We start from the raw sequence: 23,865 nt of genomic DNA on the forward strand, positions 1-23,865 counted from the left end.
ACATATTTGCCTAGTGCTTTGTTCCAATGGTATGTGATTTAAAAGAAGACCTGGATGTTTGATTTGGGCCTTGGGCATATCGTATACATTAAATATTTGGACTAAGATTGATTAAATGTATATCAAGTAAGTATATATTTGAGGAAATTAAATGGCTTTTCAAGGTCCTGGGAGCAACAATGGGTTCTCTATCCCAGACCTAACAACCCAACAAAATTGTCACTGAGACAAAAAAGTCATGATAAGAAGGAATGCCCTTTGACTTTAATGCGCTTGGACAAAAAAGTTGCCAAGACAAAAAAGTTGTCAAGACAAAATTGTGAATTATATAGAATGTTACCTCTTTCACCAGAGTTTCCTTCACTATCTTAGACCAGGTGAACTGATAAGATGAAGCTTTATTGTATGCCAGAAAGTCATAAAGTTGTAAAAAATGCTGGGGTTTTTTAATCTTTTTAAAGCGGGATTGGCTTCAAAAGTCCTAACTATAAAAGATTTTTGTGTTAACAAGGGACATGCCACATTTTTTTAGGGCTCATGTCTAGGGCATTAGAGGATCCTTTATTTTGCTTCCACGTTAAGCATTTTAACCGACTGTACATCTCTAAAAAGATGTCTATATGACCTATATGTACCCACCCTATTCAAATTCAATGAAGCGTAAGAATACTAACAGTTTTGCTAGGCAGAATTGAACGCTAGTGATAAATCTGTAATATATGCTCGTGGTGATAAATGAACACTAGCTATACTTCGGCAGCGTTCGGCTGCTGAGACGCAACTTCGCATTTTAGTGAATTAGCGTAGTGGCTGGCGAAAATTCGCCTTTAGTGAATATTTGCCCCAAATGGCCAGTCTGCTTTGATGGATCCAATTACTCGTGTTAACTTTGCAGTCAGAATGCTACTATCGATAACTGGAAATAAAACTTTTGCGACCAAAACCCATTTATTTATGTGATATAAATGTATGTGAATGAAATCCTACGGATATTGCCATCTATAACATAGCAATGACCTTTAACATATGTAGCAAAATGTATAACACAGTGCCCAAACTGAGGTGGATTTTTTTTTTTAGACTTTTAATGGTACATTCACAGATGAAAATACATCTACAGCTGGAAAATTGCCAGATAGTAATGGGTAAATGAAATTGTTAATTAACTTTCTTTTTTACATATTGCTAACATGCATTATCTCATTTTTATGCTAGTTCTACTTTGGAGAATACACCATAAAATATCTGGAACCTTTTAAGAGGACATCCCTGTACATTATGCATGAGCATACTTTACAACCAAATTGTATCTAGCATCCAGTACACTGACCAGCACATCCTCTATTTACCTTTATGCAATTCAAAAGTTATCTTTCACCTTCAGCGTTTTTCGTTTTCTTGTACCCAGGGATTTTGATACTTTCCAGACTGCCTGAATGAGGTGTTCATCTCGCTCCTATCCTATTGCTGCTCTTTGCAAAGTTTCAGCACAGCTGACACATTCTTTTTACCCCATCCCAGTGAACACAGATACTGTACATACAACCTACCCTCTCTTTTTTATTTCTCAGCTGTTACCAGTGGAGCAACATTGCCTATTGACCCACCTGTGGTTCTTACTGATCCATTTTTACTACTGGTTTTTCCTTATAGATCCTCAGAGATACCAAGAAACCTTATATTCATTGAAGGATATAAGAAAAACATCACTTTTAAGCACTACAGTAAATGACTTGAGAAGATTTACCAGCTCTGTCTTCCTAAGAACCTCCCACCATAATCCCACTACTAATATTAATTTGGAGCAGCTTCATTTATTAGCAAAAATATGATCATGATATAGGATCATTATAATAGCAATTCTTCCAATTCAACCATAATCTCTATCTTTGCAGCTCAAACATAAATGCCTTTACATTAACTGCTGAGGGCTGCAATTAGTATGTTAACTCAACATAACTTAAAAGGCACTAAACATAGAAAAACTGATGTGCCATATGATCCGTCATCACACACACACGTAATAGTTGACCTGAGACATTTGCTCATTATGCACATTGCACATGCATGTGCCCCAACATGGCTGCCTGCACCTTGATTTCTCTCCCAGTATGAGTGACATAGCACTTGTGGTTCTTCTTGCAAAAATGCTGTTGTTTCCCCTGAATGGAGAGCAGACTCTATGATCCTGCATGCTGGCTTTAACTTGACTTCCTTTATCAAGTCATCGTATTCCCAATTGACATAACCCACTGCCCAAACTGCAATGCCCGTAATGCTTTACTACCAACTTGAGAATTTTCTATTCATTCTCTAGTCACAGTCTGTCTCTCCTCCCATATCCCAATCATGACACATATTTGTGTGTGTATATACTATATATACAGAAATAATACATGTATGAAAAATGTATACAAAATCCTCCTGGAATACAAGAGAAAAAATCCTTCCTGATGAAAATCGATCCTAGATGAATATTCATCTTATATTAAGATGACTCTCCTCTATATTGGCCCTCTTGGAAGTCACTGGACAGCCATCATTTAGTTTAAGGGTCATTTTCATGACAGATGATAAACTTGGTTGATGTCTCACAAACTAGAGGCTTTCCTATAATAAAAATAGTTACCTGCCTCCAAGTCATTTTAAGGATTTAAATGCACATGATAAAATGGTGGTGTGAATGCATTATTACTAAATAATGTAAACTTATGCTGTATGTGGCACATCATTTGAACACAATACACAGAACTATGGGGAATAAATAGGGGTTTACAGTTTTATATTCATTTAAGGAAGAAATTCACTTCCTTTCTTACTATCAAAAGAATACTACTACAGGTATGGGATCTGTTATCCAGAAACCTTATATTCGGAAAGCTCCGAATTACGGAGATGCTGTCTCCCATCGACTTCATTTTATCCAAATAATCCAAATTTTTATATCCTTTTTCTCTGTAATAATAAAACAGTACCTTGAACACAATGCAAACTTAGATATAGTTAATCCTTATTGGAAGCAGAACCAGCCTACTGGATTTAATTAATGTTTGCATTATTTTCTAGTAGACTAAAGGTATGAAGATCCAAATTATATAAAGATCTATTATCAGGAAAGCTCCAGGTCCCATACCTGTACTACGGCAGGAATTTACGGGATTGGAACCAGGACTAAGGTATACTGGCCACTGCTCCTCCAGACTGAGCCATAAGAAGCAGTGTTATTTTTGTAGTTTATCTAAATACCTTTTCCCCATCTGTGATCCTTGCTAACCTGCTATGATTCAGCTGTAGCCTGATTAAGGTGCTTATTATGCCTGCCTCCTCCAGCAAACTCTGCTGGATCATTGTGCTATTGCTATGACCAAGCCCTCCAAATATTCTGTCGGATTATCCTGTCCAAGTAAATTCTTGCCTTGCCCTTGTTCCTACATTTTCAGACTTCCCAATTTTGACCCTTGGTCTGTTATATGGCCTTAGCTTGTTTGCTGCCTGCCCTGGCCCTGTGCATGTTACCGAGTGAGTTTTTGTTGCCGCCTGCTCAGACCAATTGCCCGTTCTTCAGAATTGTTTTCTGCCTGTTCCAATTTTTTCAGTTTTCATTATTAAAGCTCTTGTATAAATAAGCAGTCCTTGTTGAGCAGTATTTTTCCTCAGCACATCAGCTTCTCTCAGCTAATTCAGTGTGTAATTGTGACATACTAATACTACTAGCAGCAATATTATTCTTATGAAATGATGCATCAACTGAAATTTCCAGCTTACTGTTTTAGTTACTGAAAGCAAAATTTATCAATATTTAGTTCTCACAAGTTCGAATTCATAGTCTTACAAAAACTTACTCTATCAATTCCATAGCATAACTGTGTGGTTTGCACAGACATAACATTCTATTCTCTGCTCTGAAAGTCTCCATTAATATCCATCCAATGCAACCTCCACTCCTTCGCCACTGTATTTAGTTGTAAAATATCCGCCGGTAGCTTTTTTTTTTAAATTAAGAATATTTTTTATTTACCATATAAACATCTGATGGCTGCCTCCTCAAGCTGCAGGCTCTCTAGTGCCTATATGGTAAATACAGCCCTGATGCTATGTATTCACATAACCTACTTATACAGCCCTTCAAAAATCTTGTTTACATTGTATTAAGAGACTGGGACTCATTTAATAACACTGGGAAAATGTGCACCTGTGCAGCAGCTATGGCAACCAGTCCAATGGTTGCTTTACTGTTTGACTTGCAGCTGGCCAGACAAATGGAATAGATTATAGCCCAGGTGTAAATTTGTCCAGACTCATTTTGCCTTGCATTGTGCATTGCTGCATAAAGAGTGCACTGCTCTGAGATTATGCTAAGGAGTTCCTATAATAATGAACAATGTTATCTAAGGGCTCTTACTGATGAGCGTTTTTACCTGCGCTCCCCTGCGTTCCGTTTTTCTGCATTCAGCCACAGGGGAGCGCAGGAATAGACGCATTCGATTTTTTCCAATGGGGCTGTACTCACACAGACGCGTGTAGGCGACGAACGTAGGTTGAGACGCAACATGCTGCATTTTTCCTGCGTTTGGCGCCTACACGCGCCTGTGTGAGTAGGCGAATGTGTCTATTCCAGTGCTCCCCTGCGGCTGAACGCAGAAAAACGGAACGCAGGGAAGCGCAGGTAAAAACGCTCGTCAGTAAGAGCCCTAAAAGGAGAATAATAAAAAAAATGTATTGATACATTCATGTTAAGTTATGTTAAGTTATTTGCTTGAAGCCATGGTTTCCCTTTCAAGGATAAGAAAACCTTTAAAATAAGTGAATGTCAAATTGATGAGGTTGATATTGTAAGCACTTTTATAATTTAAATTCACCCTCTTTTTTTTTCTCCTGACAACTTCCTTGACTGCTTTGTGGTCAGACTCGTCGGAAACTGACCATCAGATGGTGCTGTTGAAACAAAATTCATTCCTATTAAGTAAATGTATCCCTTTGTATCTTGGAATTAAAAAAAATAATGAATGTAAATTACAAAAGTGCTTAGAATAGCACCCTCCTCAATTTTACAATCACTAATTTTAAAGAAAACATTTTCTTTTATTAGCATACTGTATTTTTACTTTATTGATGTTATTCTGCAAATTCTTAACTAATTTCTGTACAGGTATTGGATCTGTTATCTGAAAGCCTGTTATCCAGAAAGTGCCAAAATACAAGAAGGCCCACAGAGTCTATTATAAGCAAATAATTCTAATTTAAGATATTTAAAAATATTTGTTTAAAATTAATTTTTTTTTCTTTGTGATGATAAAGCATTACCTTGCACTTGATAATAACAAACCTGCATGAATCAATATTTGTGGCAAAACAATCCTGTTGGGTTTATTTAATGTTTAAATGATTTTTAGAAAACTAATTATGGAAGGATCCCAGAAATTATTAAAAATAGCTTCTTCTGTGTTTTCACTACACATTTGAAGATTTTTTTTCATAATCTCAGTCCAGTGCAGTACAATAACAGTTGCTATATTAGCTCCTACCTGGGAAAACTAGTCTGAAATATCAGTACCTGCAAGACAGCAACTGCTACTCCAGATGCTTATTTCTGAATTCTGTAAAACTGCATAAGGGAAAAATTGTGATTAGAATAATCCTCTGCTAAGAACTGACAGTGTGGAACCTGCCTGACCTCACTATTGTATGTAAAACTTTCTGTTCAGGAGAACTGAATAGGGTTTCATAATATTTTGCTTGCCTGCCACTACATGATTTGTGTTTGTTAGTGTGACTGTCTCACTACAGCTTTAGTTGTGGTCAAAAAATATTCAAACAGTGAAACAACAACAAAAACTGATTCTAGAATTTAGTTCTATTTTGTTTTCTAGTTCTATTTATGGTTATGGCCATGTTTAACTAGACTCTAGCCTTACTGCATGTCTGACTAGGTGACCAAAATGGTGTTTCAGTTGCAATTAGAATGGGGTTTTCTCATCTATCGGGTTAGTTAAAAGGAGAATGTGAGAGAACATCAAATCACAAAGCCTTTGTGAAAAGCTTACATACTATTAAATCTTACAGCCTGCTGAAGAAGAAGCAAGATCAATAATGTACGCTTCTTTTTGATCTTCATGTAGTTTTACATTATTTAAGCCTGCCATTTCCTCCCAGTAGGACTGTTCTTACGCTAAACTGAACTGGCCACATGCAGATTTTATAAAGTTAACAACAGGCTATGAAAGGCTTTTATCTGTTTACAAAGCTACCTACATATTCTTCATCTAATGATAAGAGTTAGAAAGGAAATGTATTAAAGGATGAGCATGTCTCTTTCACACAGGGAATATAAAGAGATGTTAACTTAATAGGCATTGTCAAAGAAAAACTGTATGTAAGCCCATGTGTTTTTTCTTTGTATGTGGGCAAAAAGTTAATGCTCAACCAACCAAAACCCTAAATGCGATATTGGTAGCAAAATGACTGGTGTATTTTCAATAGACAATGTTATATTGCACTTTAATATAAATTAATATAAATTATATTGCTCTTTCGTATAAATTAAATTGCACTATAAAACATCTTTCACTATACCAAAACATAAACAAAAAGTGACGTGACCAACATAATACAAATAAAAGTGGATTATCATTATTATAAAAAGTGTGCTTCTGTGTAGAGTCATTGAAAAAATAATGTCAGAATGACATGAACTTTTTTGAGTGCATCAGAGATCACAATGGGGCAGCCATAGTCTTTTAGTTGCGCCTACAGTTAAGAAATGGAAGAAAGACAGAACTGGATGTGAGGAATTTAAAAATAACAGAAGATGGTGAGAACTAAAATACTTCACTCTATGGCAGTAAATCTATAAAACAAAAATAAGTACATGTTCATATATAATAAATATAGGTGAGTGCCTGGTCCACATGATTCAAATATACTTAGCAACACACTTCTTGTTGTCATCTAATGATTAAAGATCTTGAGTCTAGGATTCACTAGTTATCTTCGGATTTCAGCTTCTGCCATAATAGACATCCAGGTTACCACACATTTTACCATTCTCCCCTGTATTGTATCACAGCATTAATGCTAATGTTTTATGTGATTCTTCATTGTAATCAACAGAGAGATAGCATATAACAAAAAATTTTTTTCTTATTGCCATGTCCAGGTTCTGCATTCTCTACAACTACGTGAGTGATCATATAAAGAGATGCAGTCTCCAAGAATACCTGGCAGAAAACGAGGAAGGCCTCCACTTCATTCAAACCCTTTGAAGATGGTTGTTCATAATCTCTACACTGGTTCAGCTGGATCCATTCCCAATGTAAAAATTCCAAAGAAAAGAGGCAGAAAGCCAGGTTTTAAGGTAGTCTTTTCCAATACATTCCTTAGGACAAATATGTTTACAGACCAGTTTTGTTTGTTTATTTTACAGAAGAAGTAGAACTAGTAAAAAAAAACAGAGGTTGTGTTTTTTTTTTAATATTTGTGTCTTTAATTTATAGCAGCAGGGAATAATTTAGTGCAACCCACAGTACAGTGATTTATCCACACGAACTGTCATGACTTTCATTACAACAAATTTGGTAATACGTTTAAATATTATGTTCATACCAAAATGTTTGAAATATGTTGTATGCTTCATATAAGTTCAAAAGAAACTAATTTTATACATTTTTCATTCCTCTAACGTTTTCCATGCACAATTTTTTAATAAATGATTGGCCGGAAATATGGCCAGTTGTTTATGAATCAGGGAAATGAAACGAATGGAAAGAATTTTACTAATGTGATTTTTATGTGCAAATTTTACATAAACATCAGTCAAACCCCTGAAACCATCACCATTAAAATTTCCATTATACTGAATTCAAGAGTAACCACATTCAAATAAATTGACCACCCCTCTAAAAATAAGAGTTCCAATGTCCAGCCTTAGGGTTAAAAAGTATGACAGGGTGAATCCTTATTTACTGGCCTGGATAGCTCTACAACTAAAGCACATTCATTGAGTCAAGCAAGTCTAAAAAACACTGCTTTAATCTTTAATATCTTATTTATTCATTTATAAAAGTCCCCTACCATTGTTCTAGATATATTTTACAAGTCTCACTGATATATTAACTAAGCATTTAATGTAATGTCCCTTTAAATAAAACATATATTTGTTGCTTTAGCATTATTAACATTTTTTATTAAATGTAACATATTGTTCTGTCCTTTTATAAAGGTAGATGAGCATTGTATTATCAAATGTGCATAGAGAGATAAAACTGGATTCTGGATGCTGAGTAGCTAAAAAATTTAAAAACTAATTTTGTTGCCATGCACATAGTGTGACAGGACAATCTCACAATGGGAGCTTAAAAAAAGTGAACACATGGAAGGACTAAATCAATTTAATCAACAATATTGGCTGTGTGAGGACATGCTAGGTCTTACAGACAGCACTTTAAAACTGTTATGTAATAAAAAGTCGCAAAGACAAAAACAATTTGCACAAATAAGAATAAAAATTTGCATTACACAATGTAATATTCTTCCTTAGACTGTTATTGCATTGTAGGGTTGCACCAAATCCAGGATTCGGCCAGGATTTGGCCTTTTTCAGCAGGATTCAGATTCGGCCGAATCCTTCTGCCTGGCCGAACCGAATCCGAATCCTAATTTGCATATGCAAATTGGTGGCGGGGAAGGAAATCACATAACATTTTGTCACAAAACAAGTAAAAAATGTTTTCCCCTTCCCACCCCTAATTTTCGTATGCAAATTAGGATTCGGATTCGGTTCGGTATTCGGCCGAATCTTTCAAGAAGGATTCGGGGGTTCGGCCGAATCCAAAATAGTGGATTCGGTGCATCCCTATTGCGTTGTGAATTTTAATTGCGGATTGCCCATTTTTAAAGGGGAAACAAACCCTTTACCAAAGAAACCCCTACCCCCCACCCCACGTAGACCCCCCCTTCCTCCTTCCCCACAGCCTAGCCGCCCCCTCGGTGCAGAGTCACAGCATCAGAGTTCACCGCAGCCATTTTTCCTGGGCTTCGTGTCTTCTACCGGCGCTTCGACAATTTCCGTCCATTTCAGCGCATGCGCAGTTGTCACAAACTGGTAAATTGTTCCAACTGCGCATGCGCAGATTTGCCGGTCTCCGTCTCAGCTTATCGAAGACCCGGAAGATGGCTGCGGTGAACTCCGATGCTGTGACTCTGCACCTTACATTTTGTTATATACATAACTCGGGGTACAGATTATTATATAATGTACCAAAGAATATGTACAGCATAATAAATGTAATTTTAATTGTGTCTAGAAACTACATAGAGAGATCACCATATATGTTACTCATTGAATGTTAGAATGGGGTTATTTTCTCACCTGTGAAACAGTATGTATAGGCTCAAGAACAGTTGTCAGTGTGGAAGAAGTAATCTAACAACATTTTTTAATGTACTGCAAAAATGAACAGTGGCATCATTTTAAACATTTTTTTCAGAATATTTATGTTTTTAGAATACAAAGCTATATGGACTTTGCGGAGAAAGCATTTCATTTAGTTTTTACTGTATGTGATTATGAAATGCACAAATTCTTCTTACATATTAACTATAATTGAAAGTCATTGCAATTATTAGGAAATGTGAGCTTATTTTTTAGTGCCTGCATACACAATAGTACACTTACTACAATTTTAAATGTAGTTTTTGTTAAAGGTCCAAATAAGGCACAACTTTATTTCTTTTTTTTCTTAATATATGACTAAATTTTTTGTGATTTTTTTTTTTTGAATGAATGTTGCATTCTTTTCAGTTGGTAGGATGTTTTTAAATGCAGGTGAAAAAGGAACCATAAAACAAAATGGAATCATCCGCCATGATCATGTAATCCAATTAATAGTTCATTTAGATTTATTTGATCTAGTTTTTAAGTTAAAAAGTTTGTTCTTGGTAAAACGCTAATAACTCAAGCCTTGGCTTAACATGTGTTGTTGATACACAAATAGCTGTATAGGATGACATAGTTTGTGTACCTTGTGGTGCTTTAGCCTGCTCAAATGTTTATGTCTTGAATTTCTATAAGTACAAGAGATGATGATGGTGCTTATTAAGAATGAGATTACTGATCAGTGTGGACTTGCCTTATTTAGGCAAAACACTTCACACCACTTTCACAATGGCAAAGTCACCGAGTAGTGTTAACCTGGAAGCTAAAAATCCTACAGAAAACGTAGATCCAAACTGCATAGGTCCAACTGCATATTGTGTTATCAAATTTTAAATTCATGAAATTTCAACACATTTTGCAGTTTATCCTGAATTGCTTCTTCATGTAGAAATTCATACAATAATGATCTGACATTAGCATGTGGTAGGTTTCTGTTGCTGTTCTACTTCTGCTTTCTTGGTAAAGCTCTTAGTCTTTTGAGTTTCTCTAGTCTTATCATGTATCATGTTATCCTCTTTGGTTTCCTCTGGGCTTGGGTTGCCTTACAAGGCACATAGATGATAACATGGGAATGACCCACACATGTTGTTATCATCCACAATAGAAGTCTTGATGGTAAGGACTGATGACAAAGGAGACCTTAAGGGATTCTGTGGTGTAGATTATATTTCTAAATTACACTGTTTATACTGCAAATAATTAACTACCATGTAAACTTTTATTCCTATTTCATGTATTTTTCTAGTTGTAATATTGGTGTGTAGGCAGCCATTTCAGGTCATTTTGCCTGATCATGTGCTTTAAGAAAGAGCCAGTGCTGTACTATGGAACTGCTTTCTGGCAAGCTGTTTCTCCTACTTAATGTAACTGAAGGAGTTGCAGTGGGACATGGATTTTTACTATTGAGTGCTGTGCTAATATTTACCAGGGAGCTGTTATCTGGTTACCCTCCCCTTGTTCTGCTGGTGGGCTATTGGGGGGGAGGGTGGGAGGGGTGATATCACTCCAACTTGCAGTACGAGTACAAGCAGTAAAAGTGACTGAAATTTATTAGACCACAAGTCACATGACTGGGGCACCTGGGAAACTGACAATATGTCAAATCAAATCAACTGGACTTACTATATTTTTTTTCTCCTTGAAGATGTTTTGCTAGTCATCTGACTGGCTTTCTCAGTTAAGTCAATAACACAGTACACCTTGAAATCACAAAGGAATATCACTTTTTTAAGGCTTAAGGTGTCCATAGACGCACAGATATTGTACAAAATGAATTTTCGTACAATATTCGGTGCGTGTATGGTGGAAAAAGAGCCAACCAAAATTGGCAGAAGACTTTGGTCGGCTCGTCGATCGGGCTGGATGGAAAATTATAATTGGGCGCCTAACATTGGAACCCAAACATTGGCCATTGTTATTGCCAAGCCATCAGATACAGGTAGAATTCTATTGTATATGTGACGATTCAGCTCTACACGTGTGTATTGAAAGAAACAATTTTCTTGGAAAGATCTTTTCCAAGAAAAATCGTAATTGTTACGTCTATGGCCACCTTTAACATTAGCTGATGTGAGCAATATACCAATTCTAACAATTATTCCTAAATCAAACCTATTTGTATGTATTTAAGTTTTGTGTATCATCAATGGCTGCTGTTAGGGCAACCTGGAACGTTAACCATTCATTTTTGCCTACACTGTTTTGTTTTCCTAGCATGCAATTGGCTGAAATTCCAGTTCCATAGTCTAAAGGGCTCATGCACTATGCACATGCCTGTGATTAAGGATGGTTGCGCCCAAAACACATCAGGTGACTGATGCTGCTGTACATTCTTTACTATTTGCAATAAAGTGTTTGTAATTTTAATCCAATGGTTGGCAGTTTAGAGACCTAATTTTTTTCTTCTTGACTATAAATATGGCTTAAAATGCCCTGAGAAGACTGCAAAGAGCAAGTTATTGGGACATCGTGGATCGGTGCTACGTGTCTTTAATGAGCTGGAAAATGATTTTCTATTTTGCTCATGGATAATTCTCACGCATTATGCAAAGCGCAAAAAAAAATTAGCAGCAATCAGCCTTTTTTTTTTGCATTTTTCCCAATGCAAGGGTCATTGTGCAAATAGCGGCAGGCTTTTGTGGTTAGTTTCGGACTGTTTTTTCATTCATGGTTTAAGAGGTTCCTATATTTTTTTAAAAAAAAAATAGGATCCCTTCACTCTCCAAAGAACAGTTGTTTTTCTTTAATGCACTGTTTTATCAAAAAGTTTTTTATTTGAATCTTTACTTATGTGCAAGGGGTGGAAGGTAAGACTATATATGATCTATGTCATTTTAAAACCATCCATTGAAGGAAACCTGTATAACTGTTTTCCTTGTAGTTTTTGGCTTAATGGATCAAGTTTCCTTCATTCTGAACTTGTAAGGGGGTACACAGAATGATTGATGTGAATGTTACTGTTACTGTACTGGAATGTGTGAGATTGACGTGAAGTAAATTAGTTATATATCTGTGGTTAAAACAAAAGTAATGGGAATAATTGTAATGTGTTTGAATAGTGTTAAAGCAATGCAAGTTTAGTTGTAGTTTACACCCCAGACACTAGATAGAGTGCACAGGATATGAAAAGGGAGGACACACCCAGGGAGGGGTTTTTCTTCTCCTGGACATTGGCTGGACAGGATCAGTTAGAGTGAGGGTCTCTAGTAAGAAGTACTGGGTACTTCAGCTAGATAGGGTGATATTTAGCATGGGTAGCCCAGACCCCATCAAAGAGGTAGTGGCCTAGGGGCCATGGCTAAGCCAAGATAGTGGAAGTGACAGTTTAGGGCCAGTGGGACCAAAAAAATTCCTATCCGGAGTAGGGCAGAGGGGCATGGAGCATATGCCGGACTGCTAGGACTGAAGGTGGCACCCAGGAAAATTCTATTCTGGGGGCGTAGATCGTACTACAGCCTGCTAGGACCAGAAGGTGGTGAAAGGTCCTGGAAAGGGATGTGTCTATGGCAACTGGGGTTGTTTTCGTTAGTGGGATGCTTTACATGGCTGTTGATGAGTCTGCCTGAAAAATCAATGTATATAAAATCTGTGTGTGCCGACGATGTGAGTACAAAATGCCCTGCTAATAAATCACATTTTCTTCTACGAATTGGTGTTGGACTCCTGCACTTTAAGAATAAGCTCTTGGGATTGGATTTACAAATTTAGACTGAATTTATAGTCTATTAATTAACAGTGCTACGCAATATGTTGGCGCTATATAAATACATGTTAATAATAAAAATAATAATATTAATTGTCAGGTCTAGAACAAAAGAAAAAGGTGCTATTTCCATGGCCAGGAAATATTAAAGCAATATCTTTGGCAGCCTGTCCTTGTGGCATTTTATTTGTAAGCTGGCTCAGGTTTAAAAATATATAAAATAAAAGAAATCCAAAAAAAAAAAAAAAAATATATATATATATATATATATATATATATATATATATATTTATATATAAAGCAAAAAACCGGCACTCACGAAATGGAGGTCAGGCGTGCCTGGGTGCAGTCCAAAGTCGGTAACATCAATTAGAAGTGGTAGAGATCGCACTCACAGGTCTTAATATAGAAAAAGAAAATTTATTGTGGACAAGTGCTGACGTTTCGGCTGAGACAACAGCCTTTCTCAAAGTGAAAAAAGTGTCATACACACGGATATAAATACACAGTGTGGCGGGAATAAAATCAATACAAGAGGAAACACCGGGGGCAGAGGAAATGACGTGTCATGGGCAAAATACATGATGATTAAACAACTTAAAGAAAACAAACTATTGAAAGGGACCCAAAAAACAAGAGCATAAATCACAAACGAAAAAATAGAAAATAAAGAACGAAAAGTAATTAGGGAAAAATTGTGAGTTTTGACTTTCCCTTATTACTTTTCGTTCTTTATTTTCTATTTTTTCGTTTTGTGATTTATGCTCTTGTGTATTTGTGTATTTATATCCGTGTGTATGACACTTTTTTCACTTTGAGAAAGGCTGTTGTCTCAGCCGAAACGTCAGCACTTGTCCACAATAAATTTTCTTTTTCTATTTTAAGACCTGTGAGTGCGATCTCTACCACTTCTAATTGATATATATATATATATATATATATATATAGAAGAAGTGGAGATCGCACTCGCAGGTCTTAAGTGTAGTAAATCAAATTTTATTGTGGACAATCGCTATATATATATATATATATATATATATATATATATATATATATATATATATATATATATATATATATATATATATATATATATATATATATATATATATATATATATATATATATATATATATATATATATATAAAATCTATTATCCGAAATCCTTGGGATAATCTTTCAATCTGTAATTGAATCTCGGAAAGTCTGAAAATGATTTAAACCCAATAGGATTTTTTGCCACCAATATGTGTATGCAGCTTAGTTACCAAGTATAAGGCACTGTTTTATTTTTACAGAGAAAAAAAGAAATCATTTTTAAAAAGAATTACAATGGACTCAAAACTATAATTCAGATATATTTGGCTAACAGGTTTCCCATATGTATAGTAACAGTCACACTTGGCTTGGTGCTCCTATCAGCAAACCTCGATTCTTTTATGTTAATCGTACCTCTGATTTTTATTTTTTTTTTACTCTAGGATTTTAAACATTATCCATCTGCCTTGGTCTTCACAGATCAGGGAATTTCAGTGTGCTCACTTGATTAATTTTATAAATTGTTTCTCTTTTTACTACACCCACTCTGACAATTCTGGCTCTTATCAGTTTTTTGTAAATGTAACAGATTATTCACACAGCTTATTAGGACTCTTCATAAGCAGAGGAACCATGACACTCTCAAGGATTCCATCACCATGGTGACAAAGTTTAATTTCCAAAATCAACATTGGCTCGCTAAGGCCTGATCTCCAGGCTACTAAAATTTATACTTGTTTTCTCTCTGAACTCAGAGCTTCAGTCCCACTTAACTGTAATAATTAATCGACATGTCAGCAAAACGATTCAAATTCAATACCTTTGTCATTTATAAATTACTCTTTGTCAAATTATTTTGTAAATTACAGTTCTTTGTGCGTATGTGTATTGTCCCACGTTCCTAGAACAGACATAAATAATGAGAAATATAATATGTTGCTTTATATCACAAGGTTTCCAATTAAACCCCAGAACATTCAATGGCACAGCAGTAGCCTTCTGCTATTGCAAGTGCTAGGCTATTTCTACATATTATTTCCCATATTTCACTTCATTCTCAAATATTTTATTGAAAGGGACAGACTGTGAGCATAAAAGGCCACGCAATGCTTACTGAAAATGTGTAACTACAGTATGCATTTAGAAAGCAGGGAATCAATTGGTGGTACAGTGCATAATGTTAAGACGGTTTTATTTAGATTATAAGAAATCCATTAAAAATGCAGCATTTATTTAACATGTGATTAGGGCTAGTTGGAGATTCTTAAAAAGGTATATTATTTGAATATTCCTTCTGTCTTGGCCTTCCATATGTCATTGGAGGTAATTGGGTAACAGGATATCAAGTCCACATTACGTTTTCTCCCCCAGGGACCTTAAAAAGAATTATGATGTCTCGTTCAGGTGTGGAACACATAAATGACTGAAAGTGAATTTTAGCCATATATTTTGGTTGAACAGGCTGATCAACAGGCACCATATACATGACAAAAGCTGCCTACTCAGTCTGGAGGGGTCAAGTTGGCAGCCTTTATAAGGCCATATTTACTTAAGTATCAAGCAGGTACAGTACTCATATATGCTCTTGTAGATCAAACAATGTGCTATCATAAGACAATAGGGGCCATTCTTGACCCTGGGAGCACAGGTGCTCTTACAAGAATGCACCACTTAGTGCTCATTCTAACAGCACCTCCCTCTCACTCTCTCACTGCCTCGATGAAAGAGTGTGAGGGCAGCGTTGTTAGAATGAGTCTCTGAATAAAGAACAAGGTACAGGTTGGGAGGGGGAACGCCTATATGCCTCCCACCACCAGTCCTGTTACAAAAACAATGATGAAGTGCTGTATGAGTGCAGGGAGCCGCAGGTCACTTTAAATTGGAGCATAGAGGCCTGTGACTATTTGTGAACATCTAAAATGCAGCATGTAAAGCACAAATAAATGACATATTGCTCCCTTTTTCACTTTGCATAGCAAATAAGCCCTAATGGCAATTAAGTACTAGTAAATGTATCTGTGCTTTAATACGGGGGTAACAATAATTGGCCCTGCTAGAGTTAGTGCACTCACACAGGGAGGGAGCTTCCGGTGAATGCAGTCATGTTGTGCAGAGCACATGTACATAATGAGCTTCTGACGTCATGCACATGAGCAAGTTGCTCCAGTAGCTCATTATGCACATGCATGTGCCTCTCGAACCAGGTGCTTCCTGGTGTGGGTGTCATAGCACTGATGGGGGGCATTTTTTAAAAAAGAATAAAAAAAAAATACTGTTATCCAGAGTGCAGGCATTAGTGGCCTGCACCATTGGTGGAAAAAATATTTTATTGTAACAGGAGTTTTTTAAGCACAACTAACAGTTGATGCACCGACAACCCCCTCCATAATGGAATCCATCTAAACAAACAGTGAAGAGGGAAGAGACAAGGTTGAATAGTGTTAATCTAAATATTGACAGTATCTTGCAGGAACCACACATGATGGAACTTTTTTGCAGTGTTTGCCCTTTTAAGATCAAGAAATATCAAAAATCTATAGATATTCCATGATTTAAATAGAAGGCAAAGATATGTTCAGAATTACCCCTTTTAACTAAACTCATGTTGAGCACCCCTAAAGCCCCCCCCATATCTGCTGGGTGTTTGACATTTATTATGGATCAGGATAGAAACAAAAAAATCTGTGAAGGTGGTAAGACTGGTACATTATGTGAATGAAAAATAAGAAACCTAATATTGAATTGAGTTGTCCGACCATCACTTGTTTGGAGTTTGGCTTGGGTTTCAGCTAACACTCATGCAGTCTAAATCATCTCCATTGTCATTTAAGGGAAACGTTCCACTGATAAGGAAGTCACACAAACAAGCATTACTGTACAGAGCAATGGTGAACTTAATCATTTTATTTGGCACGCCATAAGTGGAACCAGAGAACACACAATATGCCATTTTGGGCAAAAGGTTGAATCAGTGGTTGACAAGGATAGCTACAAGTCATGTGTGGTTACCTTTACCTCCTTCAGACTATTGTTAGCAATATTGCAGCCTTAATCTTGAGACCCTTTCCTTACCTTACCTCTGTTAACTTGTTTCCTATACAGTAGGTTTAGCTAAGCATAGGTGCATAAGGTCTTCATAAAAACAAATGTATTTGCTAGAAATCATATGAATTCAGCTTATTGGGGACTTATTGTATTTCTAAAATGCCCTGCTCTCAAACAATCCATTTAGTGATTACAGTGGCAACTGGCTAGATGGTATTTAGAAGAAGATAATAGCGTAAAACTAATGATAGGGTACTTTGGATTAATTTTCTTGCCTTAACTTGCTTTTAAGTTAAGTTATATATGACCATAAGTATTTTATTATTTGCCATATACATATGCAGTAACACACTGGACCAATTCTGAAAAAAACCCTCACTTTCTTTACAAGCCACACACAATTTATCTTGAGATAGAGTTAAATTACCTTCAGAGTAATACATTCTTAGTTTTTCCATTAGACGTGTTCACTGCTTAAAAATTGATTATCCAAGTGGCGAGCATTTGTAAGCAATTCCATTTAAATTTAAAAATGCACGTTCTATATCCTGACTTATATTGATTCATTTGCTTATTAAAATTAAATGCCTGCAACTGTGCCCATGAAGATTATACATTTTATTAACTCAGTTAATATTTATTTACATATCCAAGTAATGGAGAATCATGGCAAAGCATTTAACATGAGTGGAAACAGTAATTATATGAAATCCTTGCCCTAGTGCATAGGGACTGCTCCCTACCCAAGAAGCCTGAGAGGGTCCCATCATGGAGGCAAGTGAGACAGAGTATTGGGGTGAATGTGAATTTGCTTTCAGACTGGTGGCCAATTCTGGATTATTTAGTTCATAGATATTTTAAAAATACAACAGCATTATTGATCTGACAAAGTTTTCATGATTATGTAATATTTTTATGAATTGGGGGCCTGACAAATGTTGGGTGTCAAAGGAAAAGCCTAAGCCCAAAAAGTCTGGAAACAACTGTCCTGGTGTAAGGAAGGTCTCAATAAGAATGTAAAATTGCATTTGTAAATTCACAAAAGGGGACTTTATGCAAAGAAAAAACACATGTAAACAGTAAAACAGCACAAATAGCAATAAGTTGTAAAGACTTAAAGGGTGGTGTATCTACTCGGGAACTGATAGCATTGTTCTCACTTATGTTTTTAGTATAAGAGGGCTCCTGTACCACTGTTCAACTTACCTGATGAAGGGTCCATAGCAAAGTCAAAACGTTGTTTCTCTCTGCATGCCCTCACAATAAATCTTCAAGCATTGCATCTTCGGAGTGTGAGTATCTGATTTTTTTTTTAGGATACACCAACCTTTTGTCTCTACATGGATTTTTTTTATCTCTTGATTTTGGAATGTGATATACATTTGAAGCTCACCCTTTGCGACAACACATTTAATATTAGGATCTGGGCTCGCAATCAAACTTTTTTTAGTATAATCTCAATCACATATACAGACTTAAGATTTAGATTTTAAAGACTTTGTTTACAACTGCAAGTACAAGTGCATTCTTGCTGAAATGGTCGTTAATGTTGTGTCCTTATGCCATTTATTAAAGAGACTCTCCTTCCACTTCCATATTGTTGTTTTAAGCCCTATTTTGTCCATATTGTTGCTTTAAGTCCTATTTTGATGATGGTGACCCTGGAACTACCATCACCCTGAATGTGACAGTAATTCCATGGTTCCTACAGTGGTTTGCATCAATAGGTGAAACAGAAGTGAGCCTAAAGAATCAGACAGTTTTAAAGAGATAAAGATGTAATTTCCACTATGAAATTGTTAGCCACAACTTGCACCCTAATCACAAAAAGCACAGTTGCTGCAATTGTGGTGGATGCAATTCAGTGCATCTTTGCAAATACACCAGGAAGTATTGTGGGTAAAACATGGAGATTTCCATCTGAAAATTACTTGCACACTGTGCTGTGTTCATAAATGAGCCTTCAGATTTATAGACCTATTACCTATTGTGATTTAAGTTTTTTTGGATCAAAATTGCTAAATGTCATCATATCCATTTACTTTCACTTCGGCTGCAGCTGATGACTGTATATCCTATATTCACATACTTATGTGTCCATCCCCAACGATTGGATTCATATTCTAAAACATTCTATTCCTAGTTCAACATTATACACACTGTCTTGCGGTCAAATCCATTTACCTAACTTTTTTTTGATGCCTGGTCATCACCTTGAATTCCAAAAACCAGACACTCATAGTCTCACTAGATGGGGTCCTGAACTATTTTAACCATTCTTTTATGTTGTGTATGTTGAAGCTTTACCAAATTCACATACAGTATTAATAGGGAGACGAGTAAGGTTTAAATAACTCATGTAACACTTTCAAGTAATTAAACTGCTAAGAATACAAAGGTTTTGTGCTTATTATAAATGTTTGTATATGTTTTTTGCAAGATTGTCCGAGCTGCATGTTGTTTGTGAATGGTTAATCCACTATAAATACTGGTATGGGATCTGTTATCCAGAATGCTTCTGGATAACAGATCTTTCTGTAATTTAAATCTTCATATCTAGTCTACTAGAAAATCATGTGAATGTTAAATAAACCCATAAGCTGGTTGTGCTTCTTGTAAGGATTAATTATATCTTAGTTTGGATCAAGAACAAGGTACTGTTTCATTATTACAGAGAATAAGGAAATCATTTTTAAAAATTTGGATGAAATGGAGCCTATGGTAGACGGTCTTTCCCAATTCTAGCTTTCTGAATAACAGGTTTCTGGATAACAGATACCATACCTATGTGTGGATCTCTATGTGTTTTGTTGACACTTATCCACGAAACTGTAAATTTATCTATCTGTTTTTTTTTGCATTTTTACAACTGTAAGGTATCCATTTAAATATCTGTCCATCCCTTTTGGCAAGGTTCATTTTTGATGAATCCTCCTCTACCAATCTTCAGTTTTCCTTTGTTTAAAAAAAGGCCAATTTGTTTTTAATCCAACACCCTGTCACAGTTTCTAAGACAGAGATATCTGTAAACTAGTACCAACTATTTCAGCTGCTGCATAATCTTTTTAACTTTTATGTTGTTTTAACTGGAATTGAAAATGTGACAAAATATCTTCTCCTTGTCTCACACATGTGCACAAAGGAATCAAACAAACTATCTTTAATTAGCATCATTTATTTCTGTTTAGATTAATGTACCCATCACAAACCTCACAAACACTGATGGGCACTGCTGGGAAGTATTTGTTTGCATTTAAATAACATTTCTAGTTTGTAAATATGTACTATAGTATGTCCTTTGTTAGCACAACATTATACGGTATTGTAGTGGTGAATTACTGTAGCCTAAATTGGGCCTTTTGGCAGTTTATTCTTTGTTACAAGCATATACCAATTTCCCTCAAGCCTAATTGCATAGGTGGGCTATACTAAGACAGAGACATACATATACTGTATCTGTCCATGGATTTTACATCACTTCCTCTTATCAAAAAAACTATATGTGTATTATAGTAAAGGACAACTTGTCAACAATCAAACAAGTTGCATTATTTGTTGGGTCATGAAGCTGGTTTGGGCCCTCTAATATTAATAACACTGCTCTAATGCAAGAAATTGTAATATTTTAGAGAGTCATCATATATAAACTGTGTAGGTCCACAAAATGATAACATGAGTAATGCCTGACTGATGCACATTACTGTTGGTATTGACAGGACATTGTACATACACAGGCATTGCAGTTACTTACATGAGTAGGGATCTGTGAATGCTTGAAACCACTACTAATGAAATAAGGATTGATAAATGTAGTCTATTGTTTAAATGTGTTTCTTTGTTTTATATGCCATTGCAGTATCAAACATTGACTAGGTCTGCAGATGTAGTTCTGCCACTTTCTTTCACTCTTGGCAAGTAATAATGCACGAATGTTAACTTCTGTTTTGCAGCTGAAGTCTCGTGTTGTTATGACCCCCTTAGCAATATCGCCACCTCGCAGCACTCCAGAGCCAGATATTAGCTCTATTCCTCAGGATGCAGCTACTGTGCCCAAATCTGCTGTTCCCCAGGCTCTCACAGGTATCCCCTCATAATTCATATATTCAAAAGCTTGGAAAACTCATCCAACAGGGACATCTATTTTTTACTGAAATCAAATGTTGCAGTTGTAAATACCTTCTGCAGTGTAGATGTCTTTGCTGCATATACAAAATCTCAACTTTTATGTGTTAGCAATTGTTCCTATGGTGTGAAGTATCTTTACTTAGCTAGCTGATGTGTTTTGCATTAAATGATTTGCCATGATTTTACACTGCTGGCCTGTACATTTAATGTGCCATGCCAATAATTATGATGAAATAAAATAATGTTTTTTTACTGCTGATAAATGACTCTATAAAATGTCACAGGCAATCAAACTGTATCTTAATGTATTGGTATTATCACTACAGTCTGCTTGATTAGCTTGCATAAATTATATCTTAATTAACTAACAAGCTATTGCAACAAGGGGTTCTATAAAATGTAATTAATTTCTTCTTATTCGCTTTGTAAAAATATTTTTAACTCATTCTTTTGGGACTTACAGTTTGCATTTACGTGAACAAACAAGCCAACACGGGACCTTATCTTGATAGAAAAAAGGTTCAGCAACTGCCTGATCATTTCGGGCCAGAGAGGCCTTCTGTCGTTTTACAGCAAGCCGTTCAAGCCTGCATTGACAGCGCTCATCAGCAAAAAAGTGTCTTCTCCCTGGTGAAACAAGGCTATGGAGGGGAAATGGTATCAGGTAACTAAAGAAATAATTCATTGCTACATTACCCCTATGCAACACTGGTGAATAACAGATACAAAGTTATCAATTACAAATACATTTTTATTTTCTTGTTGTTTACTCTATTCGAGTATAACATAGCATTTATTTGGTATAGAGAAACTAGGGATGCACCGAATCCACTTTTTTTGGATTTGGCTGAACCCCCAAATCCTTTGTGAAAGATAATGAACTGAATCCAAACCCAAATTTGCATATGCAAATCAGTGAGGGGGAGGGAAAAATAGATCCGCGCACAAGTAATTTTTTACTTCCTTGTTTTGTGACGAATAGTCACATGATTTTAATTATTCGGTTCGGCCAGGAACAAGGATTCGGCCGAATCCGAATCCTGCTGAAAATGCCTGAATACTGGCCGAATACAGAACCGAATCCTGGATTCGGTGCATCCATAATAGAAACATATGTAAAACAGTCTAATTCTATCTTTGATTAAAGATAAATGCACCTATAATGGTTATAGAGATACGAGGCCAGGGATAGAATGCACTATACTTCACTATACTATAGTTCTTACTAATTCACAGTATTTTGGTGGCCATTTACAAGGAGTTTGCTGGGGTTTCACTAGGAACTTCTGAATGATGTCAAGACAATAAACCCCCCAGTTTTACCCCCAGTTTTGTTTGGGTGCATTTTGCCACCCTGTTAATTATGTAAATATGATCCAGCAAGCTTCTGAGATACACAATGCGGGCTTGATCTGTGAATGTTTTAATTGTCACAGATTTAATGACTATAATTCATTTTTAATGCTCATGTAAAATTTCATGAGACATTCACAGTTTAAAATATCACCAAAGAGCATCTTAAAATATTTCACAGGTTTTCTCTCTTTCACTTATCGTCCCAAATTAAGTAAATGATACTTGGTAATTGCAAATTGTCGAAATAATTAAGACAGGGTGCCCCTTTTTGTTGCTAAATCGTTTAATGAATTAATCATAAGGACTTGCAAATGATTAGAAAATATATGCAAAGAATTATAAATGCCCCAAGGCAATAAGCATAAATGTAAAACTGTAGAATGGCATTGGCTGTGGAGCTTCAAGCTTTATGAGGTAATAGGATACATCAGGCTCTCCCAAGCTTTGTTTTGCAAAATTATATCTTCATGCAACATATAATCACTTAAGGGATCATTATATAAACCACTAATAATTGTGTATGTTACATTGGATACTATGAGGAAAACCATAATGCAGTTTGGACTGTTGGCCCAAAAGCAAAAATAGTAACCATTTTTCTACTACAGGTATGGGATTCATTATCCTGAAACCCGTTATCCAGAAAGCTCCAAATTATGGAAAGGTCGTCTCCCATACACTCCATTTTATTCAAATAATCAACAATTTTAAAAATGATTTCCTTTTTCTCTGTAGTCATAAAACAGTACCTTGTAATAATTAATCCTTATTGGACGCAAAACCAGCCTGCTGGGTTTATTTAATGTTTACATGATTTTCTAGTAGACATAATGTATGAAGACCCAAATTTCAGAAAGATCTGTTATTCAGAAAACTCAGAATCCAGAGCATTTTAAATAATGCACATAAGACACATAGGGGCAAATTTACTTACCTCTGAAGTTGCGCCAGCGTTGGCTTCGCCACACTTCGCCAGGCAAAGTTTCACCAGGGAGCTGCTAATTCACTAAAGTTGCGCTCAGGGAGGCGAAAGGTAGCGAAGTTGCGCTAGCATTAATTCATCAAGCAAAGCGAAGTTATGCTAGCGATGCCTAATTTGCATACGGCGCCAAGTTAAAGTACAATGGACGTATATGTAGCAACAAATACATTACACTACACAAG

The 23,865-nt window shown here is 36.0% G+C and overlaps 1 protein-coding gene across 3 annotated transcripts in view; it reads left to right on the forward strand.

The window, feature by feature from the left end:
* The window catches only part of scml4.S (Scm polycomb group protein like 4 S homeolog), a 75,076-nt gene that overhangs the window by 24,264 nt on the left and 26,947 nt on the right, over positions 1-23,865 (forward strand). For 2 of the 3 annotated variants that reach the window (XM_041564630.1, XM_041564631.1), the window contains exons 2-5: positions 7,157-7,354; positions 18,393-18,512; positions 21,171-21,300; positions 21,809-22,009. In XM_041564630.1, coding sequence (XP_041420564.1) covers positions 7,199-7,354; positions 18,393-18,512; positions 21,171-21,300; positions 21,809-22,009 — 607 coding nt within the window. In that variant the 5' untranslated portion in view covers positions 7,157-7,198. The remainder of the gene's footprint in view (positions 1-7,156; positions 7,355-18,392; positions 18,513-21,170; positions 21,301-21,808; positions 22,010-23,865) is intronic. The other variant, XM_041564632.1, reaches the window with a different exon arrangement.

This window comes from Xenopus laevis, chromosome 5S (assembly GCF_017654675.1).
Source record: "Xenopus laevis strain J_2021 chromosome 5S, Xenopus_laevis_v10.1, whole genome shotgun sequence".
NCBI lineage: Eukaryota > Metazoa > Chordata > Amphibia > Anura > Pipidae > Xenopus > Xenopus laevis.